This window comes from Epinephelus lanceolatus, chromosome 10 (genome assembly GCF_041903045.1).
Source record: "Epinephelus lanceolatus isolate andai-2023 chromosome 10, ASM4190304v1, whole genome shotgun sequence".
NCBI lineage: Eukaryota > Metazoa > Chordata > Actinopteri > Perciformes > Serranidae > Epinephelus > Epinephelus lanceolatus.
This window is the reverse complement of record NC_135743.1, coordinates 34,164,363-34,180,713: the sequence shown is the minus strand read 5'-3', so window position 1 is coordinate 34,180,713 and position 16,351 is coordinate 34,164,363. Positions and strand designations below refer to the sequence as shown.

The 16,351-nt window shown below is 43.2% G+C and overlaps 1 protein-coding gene across 3 annotated transcripts in view; it reads right to left on the bottom strand.

Moving 5' to 3' along the window:
• Nucleotides 1-282: 282 nt before the first annotated feature.
• dop1a (DOP1 leucine zipper like protein A) overlaps nt 283-16,351 on the bottom strand; it is a 30,817-nt gene continuing 14,748 nt past the window's right edge. For all 3 annotated transcript variants that reach the window (XM_033640488.2, XM_033640486.2, XM_033640489.2), the window contains 24 exons: nt 13,680-14,205; nt 13,215-13,498; nt 12,968-13,120; nt 12,747-12,847; nt 12,168-12,433; nt 9,914-12,044; nt 9,030-9,141; nt 8,628-8,810; nt 7,431-7,556; nt 6,741-6,875; nt 6,398-6,453; nt 6,126-6,230; nt 5,812-5,878; nt 5,489-5,633; nt 4,927-5,006; nt 4,175-4,284; nt 3,710-3,859; nt 3,228-3,289; nt 2,595-2,747; nt 2,001-2,137; nt 1,792-1,847; nt 1,518-1,682; nt 1,104-1,233; nt 283-893 (listed from right to left, as the gene is read on the bottom strand). In XM_033640488.2, coding sequence (XP_033496379.2) covers nt 585-893; nt 1,104-1,233; nt 1,518-1,682; nt 1,792-1,847; nt 2,001-2,137; nt 2,595-2,747; nt 3,228-3,289; nt 3,710-3,859; nt 4,175-4,284; nt 4,927-5,006; nt 5,489-5,633; nt 5,812-5,878; nt 6,126-6,230; nt 6,398-6,453; nt 6,741-6,875; nt 7,431-7,556; nt 8,628-8,810; nt 9,030-9,141; nt 9,914-12,044; nt 12,168-12,433; nt 12,747-12,847; nt 12,968-13,120; nt 13,215-13,498; nt 13,680-14,205 — 5,742 coding nt within the window. In that variant the 3' untranslated portion in view covers nt 283-584. The remainder of the gene's footprint in view (nt 894-1,103; nt 1,234-1,517; nt 1,683-1,791; nt 1,848-2,000; nt 2,138-2,594; nt 2,748-3,227; nt 3,290-3,709; nt 3,860-4,174; nt 4,285-4,926; nt 5,007-5,488; nt 5,634-5,811; nt 5,879-6,125; nt 6,231-6,397; nt 6,454-6,740; nt 6,876-7,430; nt 7,557-8,627; nt 8,811-9,029; nt 9,142-9,913; nt 12,045-12,167; nt 12,434-12,746; nt 12,848-12,967; nt 13,121-13,214; nt 13,499-13,679; nt 14,206-16,351) is intronic.

The window sequence follows — 16,351 nt, the reverse complement described above, 5'->3', positions numbered from 1 at the left end:
AGAATATCTGCTGTGACAAAGGCCGGTTTGGCTCATACTTGTCTGCCTAGTTACCAGTTTTATATATCTATTTATGTACACACACAACATGCGTAATCCCCAACAAAAGAAGTGACATCAGTCTGAATCATTGAATCAATCACTGATCAAAGGACTGAAGTGGTATTTTGCTTCACTTCATTGCACAAATCAAAGATGTGGGAGGCAAAAACAGAGGAAGGAAACTTGGTTTAGCTCAGGGACATAGTGTATATGTATTTAAAATGTCATGATGACAGTGTGTAACCCTTCCATTAGAAATCTTTATTAAGTCACATCAATATGGAATGGCACAGCATCTTCACTTTGTCCAAAAGGACTCACATGAAATGTTAAAAGTCAGTCATCAAAGCTGCTCCATATATACAAATAATTAAAATTAAATACAATAGCTTCTGAAAAGTAAAATAATTGTTATAAATACAAAAAATGTACAAACTGTTTTCCCCCATTTGTAATCCCTTGTTTGTCAATGTACAAGTTGAGGTTTTTCACTAGTGTTGATCAGTCGTGTGTTAATGCCCCTCCCTCCCCTTGCTGTGTCCTCACGTCTTGATAAGGCCCTCTAGAAAGTCTTTCTCCACCATCTCCTCGATGTTCTGCCGAGCTCGACTCCAGAAGACTTTCTGGCTCTCCAGTTTGTGGCCCTCCTTGTGGCTGGGGAAGGAAGTGTCTGTGGGGTTGTGGGTGAAGGCGGGACCGGTACGGCTGCTGGCCTTGCTGTTGAACACCTGGCTGAGCAGGTTGAAAAAGGGAAGCAGCTGCTCCATGCTGCGGATCACGTAAAGGGTCAGCATCAGGTGACCTGGCTCCCAGGACAAGGTTCGGGTGGAGCAGTCCTCCTCTGGGTTTTTCTGTGGGAGGAGGTGAAAATGGATTACAAACTCTGAAAAATTCATGTGCCGCCCTGCAGGCAAGGGGACAATGCAGCAGGAATGAAATGGGCTACAACTTGCGACAAAGGGTCTTTTAATAAATATTTCCCCGCACATACTCTTCACTGAAGGCAGTCATTTGTCTCCATTATTTAATAACTTTGTGTAGACAGAGGGAGGGTGAGATACCTTGGCTCGTTTCCTCAGCAGCTTGGCCAGTCGGACCACGTAGGGTTTAAACTCTCTCTGGTGAGTCCCTTGACGTCTCACTTCCAATCCTGAATCGTCTGAAGCCTCTGGGATGAACGCCCAGCGGTACCTGTAATGAGGCAGGACTCACTCAGAAAATACAGTTTTCATCTACTCAACTTAGCTTTGAGCAGAGCAATATCCGAATATTTTATTCTAACTTCCATTCAAATGCTATCCACACATTGAGACTGGGCATTTCTTCCATTTACAACTATTATCACAAATGATCCCTGCTTTATTCATCCATTCCAAATCGTAACAGGCACACATTTTTAACGAATTGTGTCTGCAACTGATTCTCTAATTCATCCCCATCACATGCAGTTATGCCCCAGGCTTATCTGTACTGACATCTGGAACTGAGGCAGGCTCTCAGGAGGCAGGGCCAAAGCCAGGTCCAGGAGCTTGCAGGCAGACAGATAGAGGTTGAGCCAGCGCTGGCTGTTGTAGGAAGTGGAGAAGCCGTTCCCACCAGAATAGGTGGTTTCCAACCCAGCCACAGACGGCCCTGACGTCCTACAGATGGACGGGAGAGGATAAATCAATAATGGAACACAGGAGAAAGTCATTTGTTCATGTTCATTTCCTGCCACAATTCAGTGTGTTTTATCAACAGATAATGTACCTTGATATGTCTTCATCTGCTGTTAGCTCCTGCTCCATCAGAAGAAACACCTGAACCTGCGGGGAAACAGATGTAGTATGTGTGAATAAGCACATGTGAGTGAGTTTGTGTGAGTAGGTCAATATGTGTAGATGACTGAGAGAAAGAAAGATATGAAGATAGAGTAAGTGATTGAAAGAGTCAGGAAGACACTGCAGTCTGGTTCTCACCAGCTCAGTGATCATGGTGGGCCACAGAGAGGTGAGGTGCTGAGGTGACATGCGCAGCAGCAGCACTCTGAAGAACAGGAACACTTGAGCATGAAGGATGGGCACCTGAGGCAGACGCAGGCTCTCCACGAGGCGCTCTGAACACACACACAAACTTTTAAGCATCTGTTCAGTGAATGTTTGGTAAAACATGTCGGTTAATAAACACAGGTGTAGATCCCTATGCAGTTAGCATAACGGCCATTTCAGACGGCTACTATCTGTTCCCTTGGGAAAAATCATGTTTATTTGGAAGGGTGTAGGAGTCTTGCACAGTTTGCCCTGATACACGATGTTTTTCGTGAGTCCTTGTCTCCCTGAATTTTGACAACGGAAGTGTCTAGCGCAACTAGCATCAACCATAAATTCACAGCTGACACATTTATGAAATATGCAAGGTTAAATTTTTTTTTTCCTTTGACACAGTTCATGAAGTTTCATTTTTATGCTGTTTCTTGTGGGAAATGGTCTCTGACAGTGAGACTGTTACCACTGCTGCATATAGTATCTGTATACAACACTGGTACATGTACAGTATACGTGTGTATTGCTCACCTTGTATGTCTGGGAGGTATTTTTGGTATTGATCCACTTCACTGCTGTAGATGGTGAAAGCCAGGCGTTTGAGCAGCATGGCTCTCTGCTCCAGCTCAGCGTCTCTGTTGGTGAACAGACTCAGAGAGCTGCTCTGGGCTACAGCCACACGAGCTGAAGGAAAACACACATAGAGTCATTATTAGTCTATCTGCAGTCTTTACCTTATTGATAGGCTTTAACTAAGGGAGTTAAAGGAGAGTTTTACCTAATGCTAAACAAGGGTCTGAAGATAGAGGGTGTTGTTTGCGGTACAGATTGTAAAGCCCCATGAGACAAATTTGTGATTTGTGACATGGGGCTATATACCATAAATAAAATTGACTTAATTTGATAAACTAAGTCAAATCAGCATATTTTTGCAGCTGAATGAGCTACAGACTTAATAGCAGTGTAATAGAAAGTGCTTGTTTTGACATGGAGATGCAGGGCGCAGGGTTAATTCTGCCTGAGATGAGACATGAAAAGGGCAACACACTCAGAGCAAATGTCAGAGAGAAAAAGATGATCCGGTAAATGGTCTGTGATCTCACCGGGTGCTAATAGCTGTATTTATTTCTAAATTAAACTCTACTAACAAATTGTAAAGCTTACTCATGAGGTCTCTGAATGTGGTCTTGTCGTGCGTCATCAAGTGGTCAATGATGGCTCTCCAGCTGAAAAATTAGGAAAATGATGATGATGTTAGGCTGATATTCCAGAAACTTTGAGACACACAGCCCCCTAACATCTGACAAGAAACATGTACCATTCAAAAGTTATGATGATAGAATATTTAAGTAAAATGTATTTACACTGACTTTAAAATGCATCTCTAGTGTCCCTAAGTTCTTATTTTTACCTATTCAACAGAAGTCTGCAACACAGTCCTCTATTAACATCCCGTTCATGTATACTGTATGTCCCATGTCATATTATACTTACAATTGTGAGACTGGTTTGGGTGTTAGCCTCTTAAGTTCATCTTGAGTTAATGTATTCTTTTTCTGTCTCTCGTTGTAATCATTTCAGCCACATTTTAACACCAGCTGTAAAAGAGTTCACCCACACACAGTAAAGTTTCCTCTCCTACTTACTGACTGACGCAGGAGGAGTCCATCTGGAAGAAGGTGTGGTCCATGAAGAGGTCGAAGGCTTCTTTCTTCCAGGCTCGGCGGGTGTACTGGTACCCACTTAGGCTGCTCAACAGTTGGATGCAGGCCCGGTAGCTGGGGGCGTTGTGAGCACTGGCAGGAGAAACAGGAAACAGTTCACTTTCGTATCAAACATGGATGATCAGTTACGAGTCATTATCACACTTGGCAGTTCACTGCACTTCTTCCTTCCTGTCATGAAAAGAACAGTTTCATTTATCCACTTGACATTTCAAGTTCTTCTCCTTCATACAAGGTTCACCGTGTAGGATTTCAATATTAAAGCCATTCCACAATTAAGATGTGAATTTAAACTTTAACTTCTAAACTTTTTGGCAGAAATTCAGAGGAAATCTCGGTGACAACAAACCCTGACAAAATACAAAGCAGTAAGAAGCTCATCCCCACCTGTGGTTGCGGAGGTAGGGTACTACGTAGTGCATGATATTAACCAGCAGTGGGATCACTCTTTCCTTCTCGTCACTGTAGAACACCATGTCCAACAGATGAGCCAGCACCTGACAAATACATTCAACATTCACTCGTGTCAGTCTTACACCATAGGCTTTCAGTAAGCATTACAACACTGAGTGACGTTCTTCCAAACTAACAGGAAAAAGTAGGCATTCATCTCTTAGTATTGAAAAACTTGGCTGGAAAACTATATAATGCAGTTTATTACTGCACCAAGCAACAATATGACAAACTGCACTGCAGCATTAAGTTGATATATTGCTTTGAATAAACCCATTAATCTATAAGCTGCAAACAGCAGTGAAGCACAGACAGATTCTGCATAATTAGCTCCACAATGAGATAAACAGTCCAGATGGAAGAAGGTGGCCAGTGATTTCAATTGTTCAGCTCATTCACAGCACCACTCTAAGTCCAGTGGACTGATTCATTGGTCCACTAATAATAACTGAAGCAGAGGCGGGGAGGTGATTGTAAATCAACTCTAAGGAGCTCAGTTGGATTGTGTTAGTGTACTGCAGGGCTGAGCCTGAGAGCAACAGGCTGGTTAAATGTGAGTGAGAGCGTCCTGAGACATAATCAGGATGAACAATAGAGATAACTAACAGGGTGGCTGACTAATGGCCTGAGAAACAACAGTTGAGCAGGAAGGCTTTAGCTGAATCACAGAGACATGAGTGTTTTACCTCGGCCAACAGTGTGAGGGCGTGAACGCTGTACACTGATGGAGTGAAGCTGGAGGCCTCCATCACTGTGAGCATTAAATCTATAAAACACACATACCACACATTAGCAGCAGCTACATAGCAGAAAAATTGCAATACTGCCATGCAGACTATCTGCAAAATGTACATTTCACATGCTTTTTGTAGCACACATGAACAGAAGCATCTAAGTGCTCCACTCTGACCCCTCACACTTAGTTTCAGATTATTTTTTACACTTGATTTAGCTGGATTACATTAATCCCTGACATTAAAATACATCTCTGGTATAAACACGGAAATCATCGTTCCCTTGCCAAAACACAAACAGCCCTAAACACAAATACAAAAAAAGGACAGTATCCACGCTGCCTTCCTGACTGACTACTACTTCACAGTCAACTAATATGGATTTAGTTTTAAACTGATTTATTTTATGTCCGGAGAGAGACTCAGTGGAAACTCAACAACAGTAAAAAAAAAAAAAAATCTCAATTTGTTGATAGGAGTTTCCTTGTGTAATCAGTGGTTGTAAGCAGCACACCTTCTACATCGGCTTCCAAGTTGGTTCCATCCACAACTATCTGAGGCGAGGCTTTCACCTCCAGGTTTCTCCTCAGCCATGTGGTTTGCTCCAGAGAGGAGCCTGCAATCGTCCCGATGGCCTCCACCACCTTATGGGTCACATCCTGAGTACACAAGTCATATTCAGTTACTTGTATTTATTCAGATCATTTAGATGAGGTTAAAAAATGCAATAGCTTTGATGTTAGGGGGAAAAAAAAAGGAAAAATACATAATCTAATTATAAAACATAATGGAAACAATTAAGAGTTGAATAGTCGCCAAGGTGGCTGCAGTAATTACCTGCAGCTCCCGTTGGTCCTTTTTGCTCTCTAGATTGGGATTCTTCAAAATGAACTCATTCAGAACTCTAGAGAAAACAAAGAGACAGAGAGAGACATATTAAATAAGAATATAATGTGGAAGTGGAACAAGGTGTAGTCTCTACAGACTCATTCATTTAGATCCGCACTGTGGCCATTTAACTGTGAGCAGCCCACTGACATCCACACAACTGATATATCTAAGTATAATTGTACAAGTAATCCTCAGATGTTGTAAAGAAAAAAAAGGACACCTGTACCACAATCAAATGAAGAGAAGGAAGAGAAACCAACCCTAATATAAGAAACTGTCCTGGCGCAGGCAGGCCTAACGGTACTGAGTCCTTCAGCAGTGCCAGCAGAGACGGCCAGCTATCAACTAAACTGGACACAGGGATCCTGAGACACAGACAGGGAACAATCATGCATGAAAAGTTAAAAGGTTTTAAAGGTTAGAAGGCTGCACACAAATTGAGCCTTCATAAAAAGCAATAATGGCATCCTTTACATTAAACAGTAAATATATATATGTATAGTATAAATATATAAACTGCTGTTGGACTCACCTCTGGACATAGGCATAGAAAAACTGCAGCATACAGACCTCCAAAGAGAGGTGCTTCTGTGGAGAACAGTGAAGACATAATAATAATTTAATGAATGAATAAAAGCCATGAGAGTCAAAGTCCTTGTGAAACCAAAAATCTAAAGTTTGCACACTCTCTTTCTCATTTAAATTAAAAATGAAAAACTCAATTAAATTAAATGACTTAAATTTGTGCTGTTATTGTGTTCAGGCAGAAACTCTTACAGCTCTGCACTGTGCTAATAGCTTTATGCTGAGGGAAAAGAAGATAGGGATAAAAACCATTTAAGCTAATGGAATTCAGCAACAAAAATGTAATCAACCTTGTCCTTTGCAATGGCAGGTGGCTGCTTCAGGACTTCTTTGACCGTCTGCATGACCGTCTCAGTGCGCATGGCGCTCACGGAACGAACCAGCTCAACCAGCAGCAGCTGTTCTTCACTCGCTACAGGAATAACCTGAAAGACATGGTATAAATATAATGCTTTAAAAAGCTTACCCAAACAGAGACATACTGGAGTCTGGGCATCTCTACTGAGAACAATGACAGTGAGAGAATAAATAACAGAAATGTGCTTCTCTCAGGTTTCACTTAAATAATAACAATCTAACACACCGTGAAAACATTATTTTGCTTTGCTTTGCTTTGCTGACCTCTACTGGTGTAACTTCTCATCTGACTGCAGTGAAGCACAATCTGCCTCGACCTTGTGACATCAATTGTTGGGTGTGTTCACAGGTGCAGCAGAGTACACATCTGACCACGCTCAACAAAATCACTGCTGAGTGCTGTCAGAGATGAAACAAGCCTGAAACCTTTAACCAGAGAGTGCAGCAAAACACTGCTTTTTAGCCGAGTGTAACATTTTACTTAAACACTGTAACAGAAGTGAATACATAAATCGATGAATGAATTAAGTCGTGTGTAAATGGTTTTCAACGCAGGCCTTGAGGCAATACAACCTAAAGGATGGCAGTACTTTTTTTCCTCTCTTGTTTTTCAGAACACTGACCTTATTTCTGACTGGAGTCTTGACCTGTTTCCTCTCATTCCAAACATACGCAATTGCTGCCATGAAGTGAGCACCGTGGTTCATGGAGATCGGACCCAGCAGCTCCAGGATTTGCTGCCGCAAGTTCTGTAGAAAAGATGTAAGCAAGGACATTAGGTTGGACCTATACAGCTGACTGTCCATGCAAACAATTTCAGTTGCAATTCATTCTACCATTAGTAACATCCTGTAGATACCTTTCAGTGTCTCACACAGTATATTGTGTTAAAATACAACTGAACGCAACAAGTAAATTAAACACAGTTCATTTTCAGAGACATAACACATGCTAAATTCCACATTTATCCAGTTAACTGACACAACATAAATTGTCAAACAACATTATTTGTGTTAAAGTTGAGCTTTTGCTAAGTTCTGTGTTACACTAAATATTCAAACTAACAAAACATGTGAGTTAGTTGCCAAAGTAAGTTTAAGTGAGCAGGTTTTAGGCCTTAATTATTCCTCCTGCAGGGACACAGGCCCTGTACTGATTACAAATTATGTTCTACACAGCATAAAAATCCCTGTATTATCTCAGTGAAAATTACATTACCAACCCACCTCCGGAAAAAAACTAATATCATCTGGACAAGACTAATAACTACTGGCAGAAAAATACAGAGCTGTAATTGCTGACAACAGTGCCACTAATGAGATTCAGTTCTTACTGTTGAGACCAGTGACCCAAGTATTATACATGGGGTTGTGATACTTTCTCTGTAGAACCTTTTAGACCAGGCTGCCCTCACATCACACCTCTGGGACGGATTTTTCATTTGTACACCGCACACTACAGTTTCCTGTTTTATACCAGACCTCTGTTGAGTGCTGCAGGAGACATTTCAGGTTATCTGAAAAATATGTGAGCTATATTTGCAGTTATTTTACTTAGGTAAGGCTTAAGTCAACACGAGTGAAATAGTGAGATACATTAGTGTGAGATTACATTCATCATCTCAGCCATTCAATTTCCTTGAGGTGAAAAGAAACAGTCAATTGTAGACGAATGATGTCAGGCACTTCCTCTCATTTCTTAGTTTGCTCAAACATTGCCCTATTCAGTTATAGCTTGGCAAGGATTAGTTATCACCTTGCTAGACTGGCCAAGACCTGCATTAAAATATGTTACTGAGTTTTTGATTGATACAAATTTACCTTGGTGGAGCCCAGGTTGATGTTGGATGTGGAAGCAGCAGAGGCAGCAGCTGGCTTGTCGGAGTTGTCCGCCTGGTGGAGGACGCTCCACAGCAGGGTGACAGAAGACATGATGGTGTGGAGGATGGATAGGATGCCTGAACGAGCCTCAGCCAGGTGTTTTTGGTCAACACTCACTTGTAACTGATCGGCAGAATATGCAACACAACAGTCAGTAATAATGGTGCTATACAATTACGCAAAGACACAGAAAAAAACAAGCATACAAATCATACTCAGGAATGAATGTGTAAACTGCAGAAACAACATTCAGAACTGCTAGACATATTCACAAGTCTGTGCAGTGGTTGTAAACATTTACTGAGAAATTTGCATCAACACGGTGGTGCTTGGCACCCTCACCTGGTGATACTGGGAAGTGGGGTCCAGCAGGCAGTAATGGATGATGGCTGTCACCCCCTCAAGCACTGTCAGAATCAGGTCAGGAGGGATGCAGAGAGCCATCCACTGGGGTCTAGAAGACAGAGGGACAATATGCAGTTTAATTAACACATATTTTGGAATTAATTATCTAGAGGTATCAGACATTCAAAGATAATGCATTTTAAGACATTTTCAAGAAAAAGTTTAACTGAATTCACAACTGATTTTTGGATAATTCATATTTTTCTTATTCAAACATTGCAGATGAGTATAAAAGTACAAGAACAAGTATATATGTAGTCCTGTGCAGAGGTAGGTTTTATGTAGAATTGTGGGTATTAGAGTGAGTTAGATTCATTTGCATTTTGCCAACAGGTAAGTGCAAGTATGATGTCAAAAGAGTTATTAGGTTCAGTGGTAGGTTTAAAGATTTGTTACATCTGAAATGTGGATTTTCATGCAGACAAGCTTAACTCATTTTAACAAAAAAAAATTAAAAGATGGATAAATTATTTTATATGGCAAGTAAGACCTCACAAATGCAACTGTAAGACTATTTAATGCCTTCTAAGGCCTAATATTTATGAAATTGAATTTCAGATATTTAAAGACTTTTTAAGAACCTGCAGACACTCTGTGTATTTTCATACAAAATTCTGAATGCCAAGCATTTTCATCACAAGTGTGACATCAGAAAGATGGAGGATGCATAAGCTATTGCATCTTGCGGCTAAGAGTGCCATCTGGTGATCAAATTCTTGCTGAGCCATTTACTGCACTGTACTGACTTTATAATACACTATATGTAGATGGCTTATCATAGTAGTAAAGCTCATCAGTCCCACCCATGTAGGCGTTATTACCTGGTGTCAGTTATCCCCGTCTCATAGCGGTACTGCTGAAGAAGATTATCCAGGTTCCTGCACAGCTGCAGAGTGACTGAGGCCACCACCCTCCTCAGCACCCTCCCCATGTATGGCAGGGTGGCTGTGATGAGTCCTATCCACTGGGGATGCATCTTACACGCATGGTGTTGATGCAGCGCCCTGATCACTGCACACAGGAACATACCCTGCGCTGTGATTGGCTGTCCGTGGAGGTATTGCAGTGACTTCATTGGCTGCTGAGGGTTGACATGCTCTACTTCCCCACCCAGAATCTCAAACCCGGCCCCGGCACCACCTCCCACTACACCCCCTCCTGCCCCTGCTCCCACAGGTCCTCCTTCTCCTCCCTCATCAGCTGGCACCAGGACTCTGTGCTCAAGTACAACTAAGCTCTGCAGCAGTCTGAGAAGTTGAGACTGGATGGCGCTACAGCTGTCTATCTGGTCCTCTGACAGGTTGATGACGCTGTCCTCCGATAGACCTTCCTCCACTGTGGCCACATTCACCCCTGCCACACGCTGCTCATGCCACTTCTGGGCACTGAATATGGAGGAGAGCAGGCAATGCAGAACCACTTTCTGAACTTTGCATTTAGAGAGGACGTCGCTGATGAAACTAGCGAAGCCCTTAGCCGAACCACCTGTGACTTTGACGAGCTCGCTGAAAAGGAGAGTTAAGACCTCCACGCTAGTCAGCTGCATGGCCCGGTTACCTGCTAAGTCCTGTGGGCCGGCTGCCAGGTGGGCGGAGTAATAACTTCTTAAGAAGTAGAGACAGAGTGAGATGATGATCTCCAGGTACATGGCGCTACGGAATGAGTGGGAGTGAGAGTCCTGGGGGATGGGGCAGTAAAAATCTTTGCCCATGACGGAGACCCTGTGACGGGCTAGCAGGTTTTGGAGCAAAGAGAGCTGTGGAGTGTAGGTGTTGTTGATGCTGGTGGTGGAGATGGCACTTACAAACCCTGAGGGAGCGGCTCTTAGCATGGCTGCTATGGCTGACAGAGCGTGGAGTGCTCGGGAGGAGTCATACAGCTGGAGGTATAGCAGGACATGCTGGTAGAGAGGATGGATGTTAAAACGAGGTGGGGCAGAGGATGATCTGCGTCCTGTGACACTGACCCCCCCAACAGTCCCACTAGAGCCCCCGCTGGGTGAGCCAGTGTCACTCTCAATCTCTGACACCTCCCCTTCCCCACAGCTGTACCAGTTCTCCAGATCCAGGCTGTCCCCAAAGAAAATACTGGGTGGCCGCAGTTTTTCAGCTTGGATTGCCATCTTTCTCTGCCTTTCCTCCTCTTTCCTCTTGGCCTTCTTGACCTTGGGCTTGGCCCCTGGAGATTTGTCTGCCAGCCTCTCCATGATCTTCCCTTTAAGGCTAAGCTGGGTGCTGCTATGGCTACGTTTACGGGCCTGGGGGTCGTCCACCCGCAGGTTGTGGTCAGGGGTGGCGGGGTCAGAGCTATCTGGCAACGTTACAATGGAAGGTGATGAACTGTGACGGGTGATGCCCTCTCTGTGCTCCTCCTCTGCAGATGTATCAGCCCGTGTCACAGAAAGGAACTCCAGTGTGCCTCCAGCCAGCATCTCGGGCAGAGTCTGGTGGTTGGAGCCTGGAGGAGGGCCAGTGTCAAGACGGGGACCAGTGGAGGTATCAGAGGAAGTGCTGTCTGTGTCTGTCTGGGGCCAGTTTTCAGGTTGACATGAGACTTCAAGAGATTCCTCATCTACTAAACTCAAAACCCTGTCTATCAGCTCTTTGATAACAGAGGACACAGCCTCTTCTAGTGAGTCCTCAGATATGTCATCTGAGGATCCAGGCTGTTGCTCTGAGCCATTGACTGTGTTGCTGATGACCTCAGGATCCTCAAAGCTGCCATTTTCCACTGTAGATGATTGAGAACCACTGGAGTCAGAGCTTTGGAGCTCCTCCTGCTGGTCGGCAGGCTGATATTCTCCAGCTAGTTGCAAGTTCTCACTGCTCAGACTCAGTAAGGACAGGCTGTCACTCAAGGGGTTAACAGTCAGACAGAACGGCTCCATGTCACCCATCACCAGGCCTCGGAGCTCCTCTTGTGCCAGCCTATCCCCTTGGGTCTGACCAAAGTCTGAGGAAAGAAAGAGGAGAAAAGAAAATTTTACATTAACAGGATGCTTCAGGATTTATTTACCAGAGTCAATGTGGAAACAAACAGTAAATCTAAAAAGCTGTATTACTAGCTGTAGCTTACTGTCTGAGAAGCCAGAGTCCCTGGTGTATATGGGTTCTGATGGCTCCTGTTCAGGCAGTTCAGGGAAGACCTGGGCCCAGTGGCGCTGGGCCTGCACCCTCTGAATAGATACTCTGTGGGTCTTGGGGTGGAGCAGAACAAGGAGGAGAGGCTCTAAAACCCGAGCAATGTCATGTCTCTGAAGGACCTGATTCAGCCAAGCCCGACCGACAGCACTGGTGCACGGATCCCAATAACTCAGACTGTCGAGCATGATGAAAAGCGATCTGTGAAGAGAGGAAAAAAATAAACAAAACTGACGGTGAATCACAGGAAAGGCACTTGATACAAAATGCAACTGTACTAATGGAAGGCCCATTCACATAAATTAAAGAGAAAAGATCATCACTTGGGGCTTTGTGCAAGCCAAGTGCCATCTATTCCATTATATTCAAGAAGAGGCAGACATCACCAACACTCAGCAAATCACACCAAAACAGTCTAGACTGATAAATAGCACTACAGGTAAAAGGAAGAATATGTATTTTTGATTTTGTGGTGAACTGTCCCTTTAAAACCATTTCTGTGTGGCAAACATACCTGTCAAATGTGCGACTAAAAGGAGAGGATTTGGTGATGTTCAGATCTCGTGTCAAATGCCACAGCACAGAGAACTTCACGTGGGCCTCCAGTCGAATTCTCTGTAAGCAAAAGGTGCATCAGCCATCATCGACCGATTGTGTGTGTCTGCAGACTAAGTGATGGATTGCACGCACTTATTTTATGCATTTCCTCAAATGTAAAGTGTGTACTGTACAAACCTTGTCTCTGTGCATGAGCTGCTGGCTGATGACGTCCTCACAGATGCTGGAGGAAGGCACCAGGTTGTGGAGTTGGTAGAAGAGCTCTACGCTGCGTTGATGGTGCTGTGGTGTTCCTTCACCCAACTGGTCCCATAGGATCAGAGCCACACTCTGGGAAAAAGATTGGACACCAAACATGGTCAAAACCATTGCAACAAATTAAGCCCACCAATAGTTCCAGTATAACCTAAAACGAGAGCTCTACCTTGAAGAAATGTGTCTTGTCAGCGATGTACTTTAGGATTCCCTGAGTGAGAGGTGGCCTGATGACAACAGCTACTCGACCCTGGCTGGGGCTCATGGGCTGGGTGGCCTCGGAGCTGGCACCAGATGCCACGCTCTCTGCAGTCACCATGGCAACCGACTGGGTGAGTCCCACGAGGTCCATGAGCAGGGAGATAGCCACACCCTGCAGGCTGAAATCACTGGCTAGGCAGCAGGCATCCATCAGGGTCTGCAGCCACACTGGCAGGCGGACCTGCTCACTGTCTGTATTAAAACAGGGGTGACAGAACATATTTAGATGTAATAAATAAAAAATTTAAAAGCTCCAAAACAGCTCAAGATTTTAGCAGTCTAACAGTCTCCCTAGCACTGGGTATCCTTGTCTAGTCAAGTCAATTTTGTTTACATAAAACTACTTTTTGATCAGAGTCTTTTTGGCACTTACCTAACTGCTCTTCCTGTGCAGGTGAGGATTTGAGGTTGCCCTCTGCGATGTAGACAGGGAAACTGGAGCATTCTAAGAAGAGCTGGCAGGCAGCAGTGAAGGCAGCAACACACTCCCTCTGAACCAAGCCTGATTCTGAGCAGGACTCCATATGATCACTGTGCTGGGAGGCCTCTGAAACCAGGAGCCCAGACTGCATAACCTCACCTCTTTCACCCTCAGCTCTGTCCACTTGTCCAGGGGTAATATACAAGGTGATGAGTCGGGAGAGAAACTGCTGGAAGTGCTCCAGGCAACATTGCATGACCGGTTTGTCCAGAGGCTTGGTCTGAGAGGGGCCTGAGGAGCGACGGCCCGTTTTGACTGCTGGGTGGGGGTGAGGGGTTCGCTCTGTCTCCACCATGCCATCTCCCTGATACTGGATGAAGTCTGTAAAGCCACTTTCTGAGGAGCGACCACTGGCAGGGTTTTCTCCGTCCTCAAACACCTCTCCACTGCCGGGTATCTCCAGAGTAGCAGGTAAAGCCTGCAAGATGACAGAGAAGAATAGGTGATGACGGAAGTTCAGGAAAGAGTGATAGATACAAAGGAAGAAAAGAGGTGTGTATTCATCAGTACACTGAAATTACAGGAGGTTAGGAAAATCCAAAATGGTGTCTGATTCTGTTTATTCCCACAGTTTGTTTTCCGCCTTGATCTTTCTTTCATAAATAATTTTGTGATGATTGTGACTTCATCTCTTTTTCTCTAGTGGTCCAGAGATAAATGTTATGTTATATTAATCTATCTTTGCTCTGCATGATTTAATGTCTGGTTTCCTTTAAGGCTGCACACCCACACAGGTGCTCTTTATTACGCTGGCTCTCTAGACCTAGTCAGGTTGAAGTTGGGGGAGCTATACTGGGAATTACGTGATGCCATCAAACTCTATTTATTAATAAGAATGATAAAGGTGCAACAAAACTAGTAGGAGAAAGAAAGAGATGTCAATAAATTGTATATCGTCCAAGCCCACACAGCTAAGTTGAGGTCTGATCAGGCAACACAAGTGAAATGCCCGTGTGGGTGGATGACGGACACACAGATACTTTCAAGGCACAATAATAGACATTTTCATAAACGACATCTGAATTGTCGTAGCAGGAATGTCACAGATGTAACTAATAACCCTGAAGAAGTCAATCTAGTGTCCCAGTAGGTCATTCCAGTGAGCCCACTTGTATCACACTGTATTGAAACACCACGCCTGTGCTTTTTCTGAAATATCTCATTAAAGTGTCTGCTGTAAAAAAGGTCAAATAATCCAACAACCCAACCAACAAAATCTAAAACACAGGACTGCAACCTGCCAACACTCTAAATTTGATGGACAGTCCTTAATAGAGGGACTTGCACTAGACAACAACTGTATCTACTTTATTTATGGTTTTTATGTAGTTATGATAAGATGTAAAACATATGCTCATTTTTAATCTACAAGTGAAACTCCACATTTATATGTGCTGTATGTGACCACAGTTTGGTTGCGCAAAGTGAGTGTAAGACTCTAAATTTGTCTACCACCAGAGATTTTGCCACACTGTTTGTCCCGACAAATCTATCCCTTTAATACCTCTGACCATATAGGGCCACTGCAGGCAGTGTTGCAGGACTGCTTTGAGGAAATATTGGATTTACAAGATTTTTTTATCCAGTTTCATTTCCATGGTGACGAGGTTCAATACTTGTATAGTGGGAATATTGGTACCTTATGTATATTAGGTATTTAATTCTGTAAAAAAAAAAAAATATTAGAAATGAACAGATATTTCCATCTAGAATTTCACCAAAAAACATAACTACAGATACAGTATTGTGACAGAAGACTTAATCTGTATCCCATGCTAGGGCTGTACCAAATACCAGTTTTTACATTCACAGTACCTATGGAGGGTTTTGAATGAAGCTTTGAATGTCTGTCATCATACTTTATGTCATCACCCTAAAAATTGAAAATAAAAAATCTTCCAACAAAATCCTCAATTTGAATGAAGTGAGCCATCAGATTAAAAGTATTTTCTTTTTATTAAATCAACTTTCTTTGATGAATAAATGTAATTTATGATGCCGTTAGATTGATCATTAGAAGAATCGATACAGGTATGCACCTCCCTTTTGACAGCAGGCAAGAGAGCAAACAGATTTTTAAATGCAGTGAATGGACTGAAGCAGAATATTTAATTAGATAAAGATGCTGAGTTTTTTAAATGACAAAATCTATATTTTTTTCTATTAATTTTGCCTTTTGGACTTCACAATGCTCTGGAGTTACTGAAAATGTTTGTCGAAAACAATCCGTCATAGCCACCACTGGAATCTAATTCCTCAAATATTATAAAACTAACAATCTTAGTGGAGGCTTTTCCTTTTTCTCCACTGTGTCAAAAAAGGAATAGCCTCCACTAAGATTGTTATAGATTATAATTATTAGTTATAATGGTGCACGTCTCTAAACAGACACATGAAGCTCATCACAGCACTGCTCTGTGTTTTGTACACTGGTCATTATACAGTCTGAATACACAGCTGTTGGGTTTGACCTGAGGGACTCATGCAGACTGAGCTGTACACCAGGCTGGAGTCCTGCTGCAGACACACTGACAGACGTAACTTCTTACAATTGTTTGTCACAG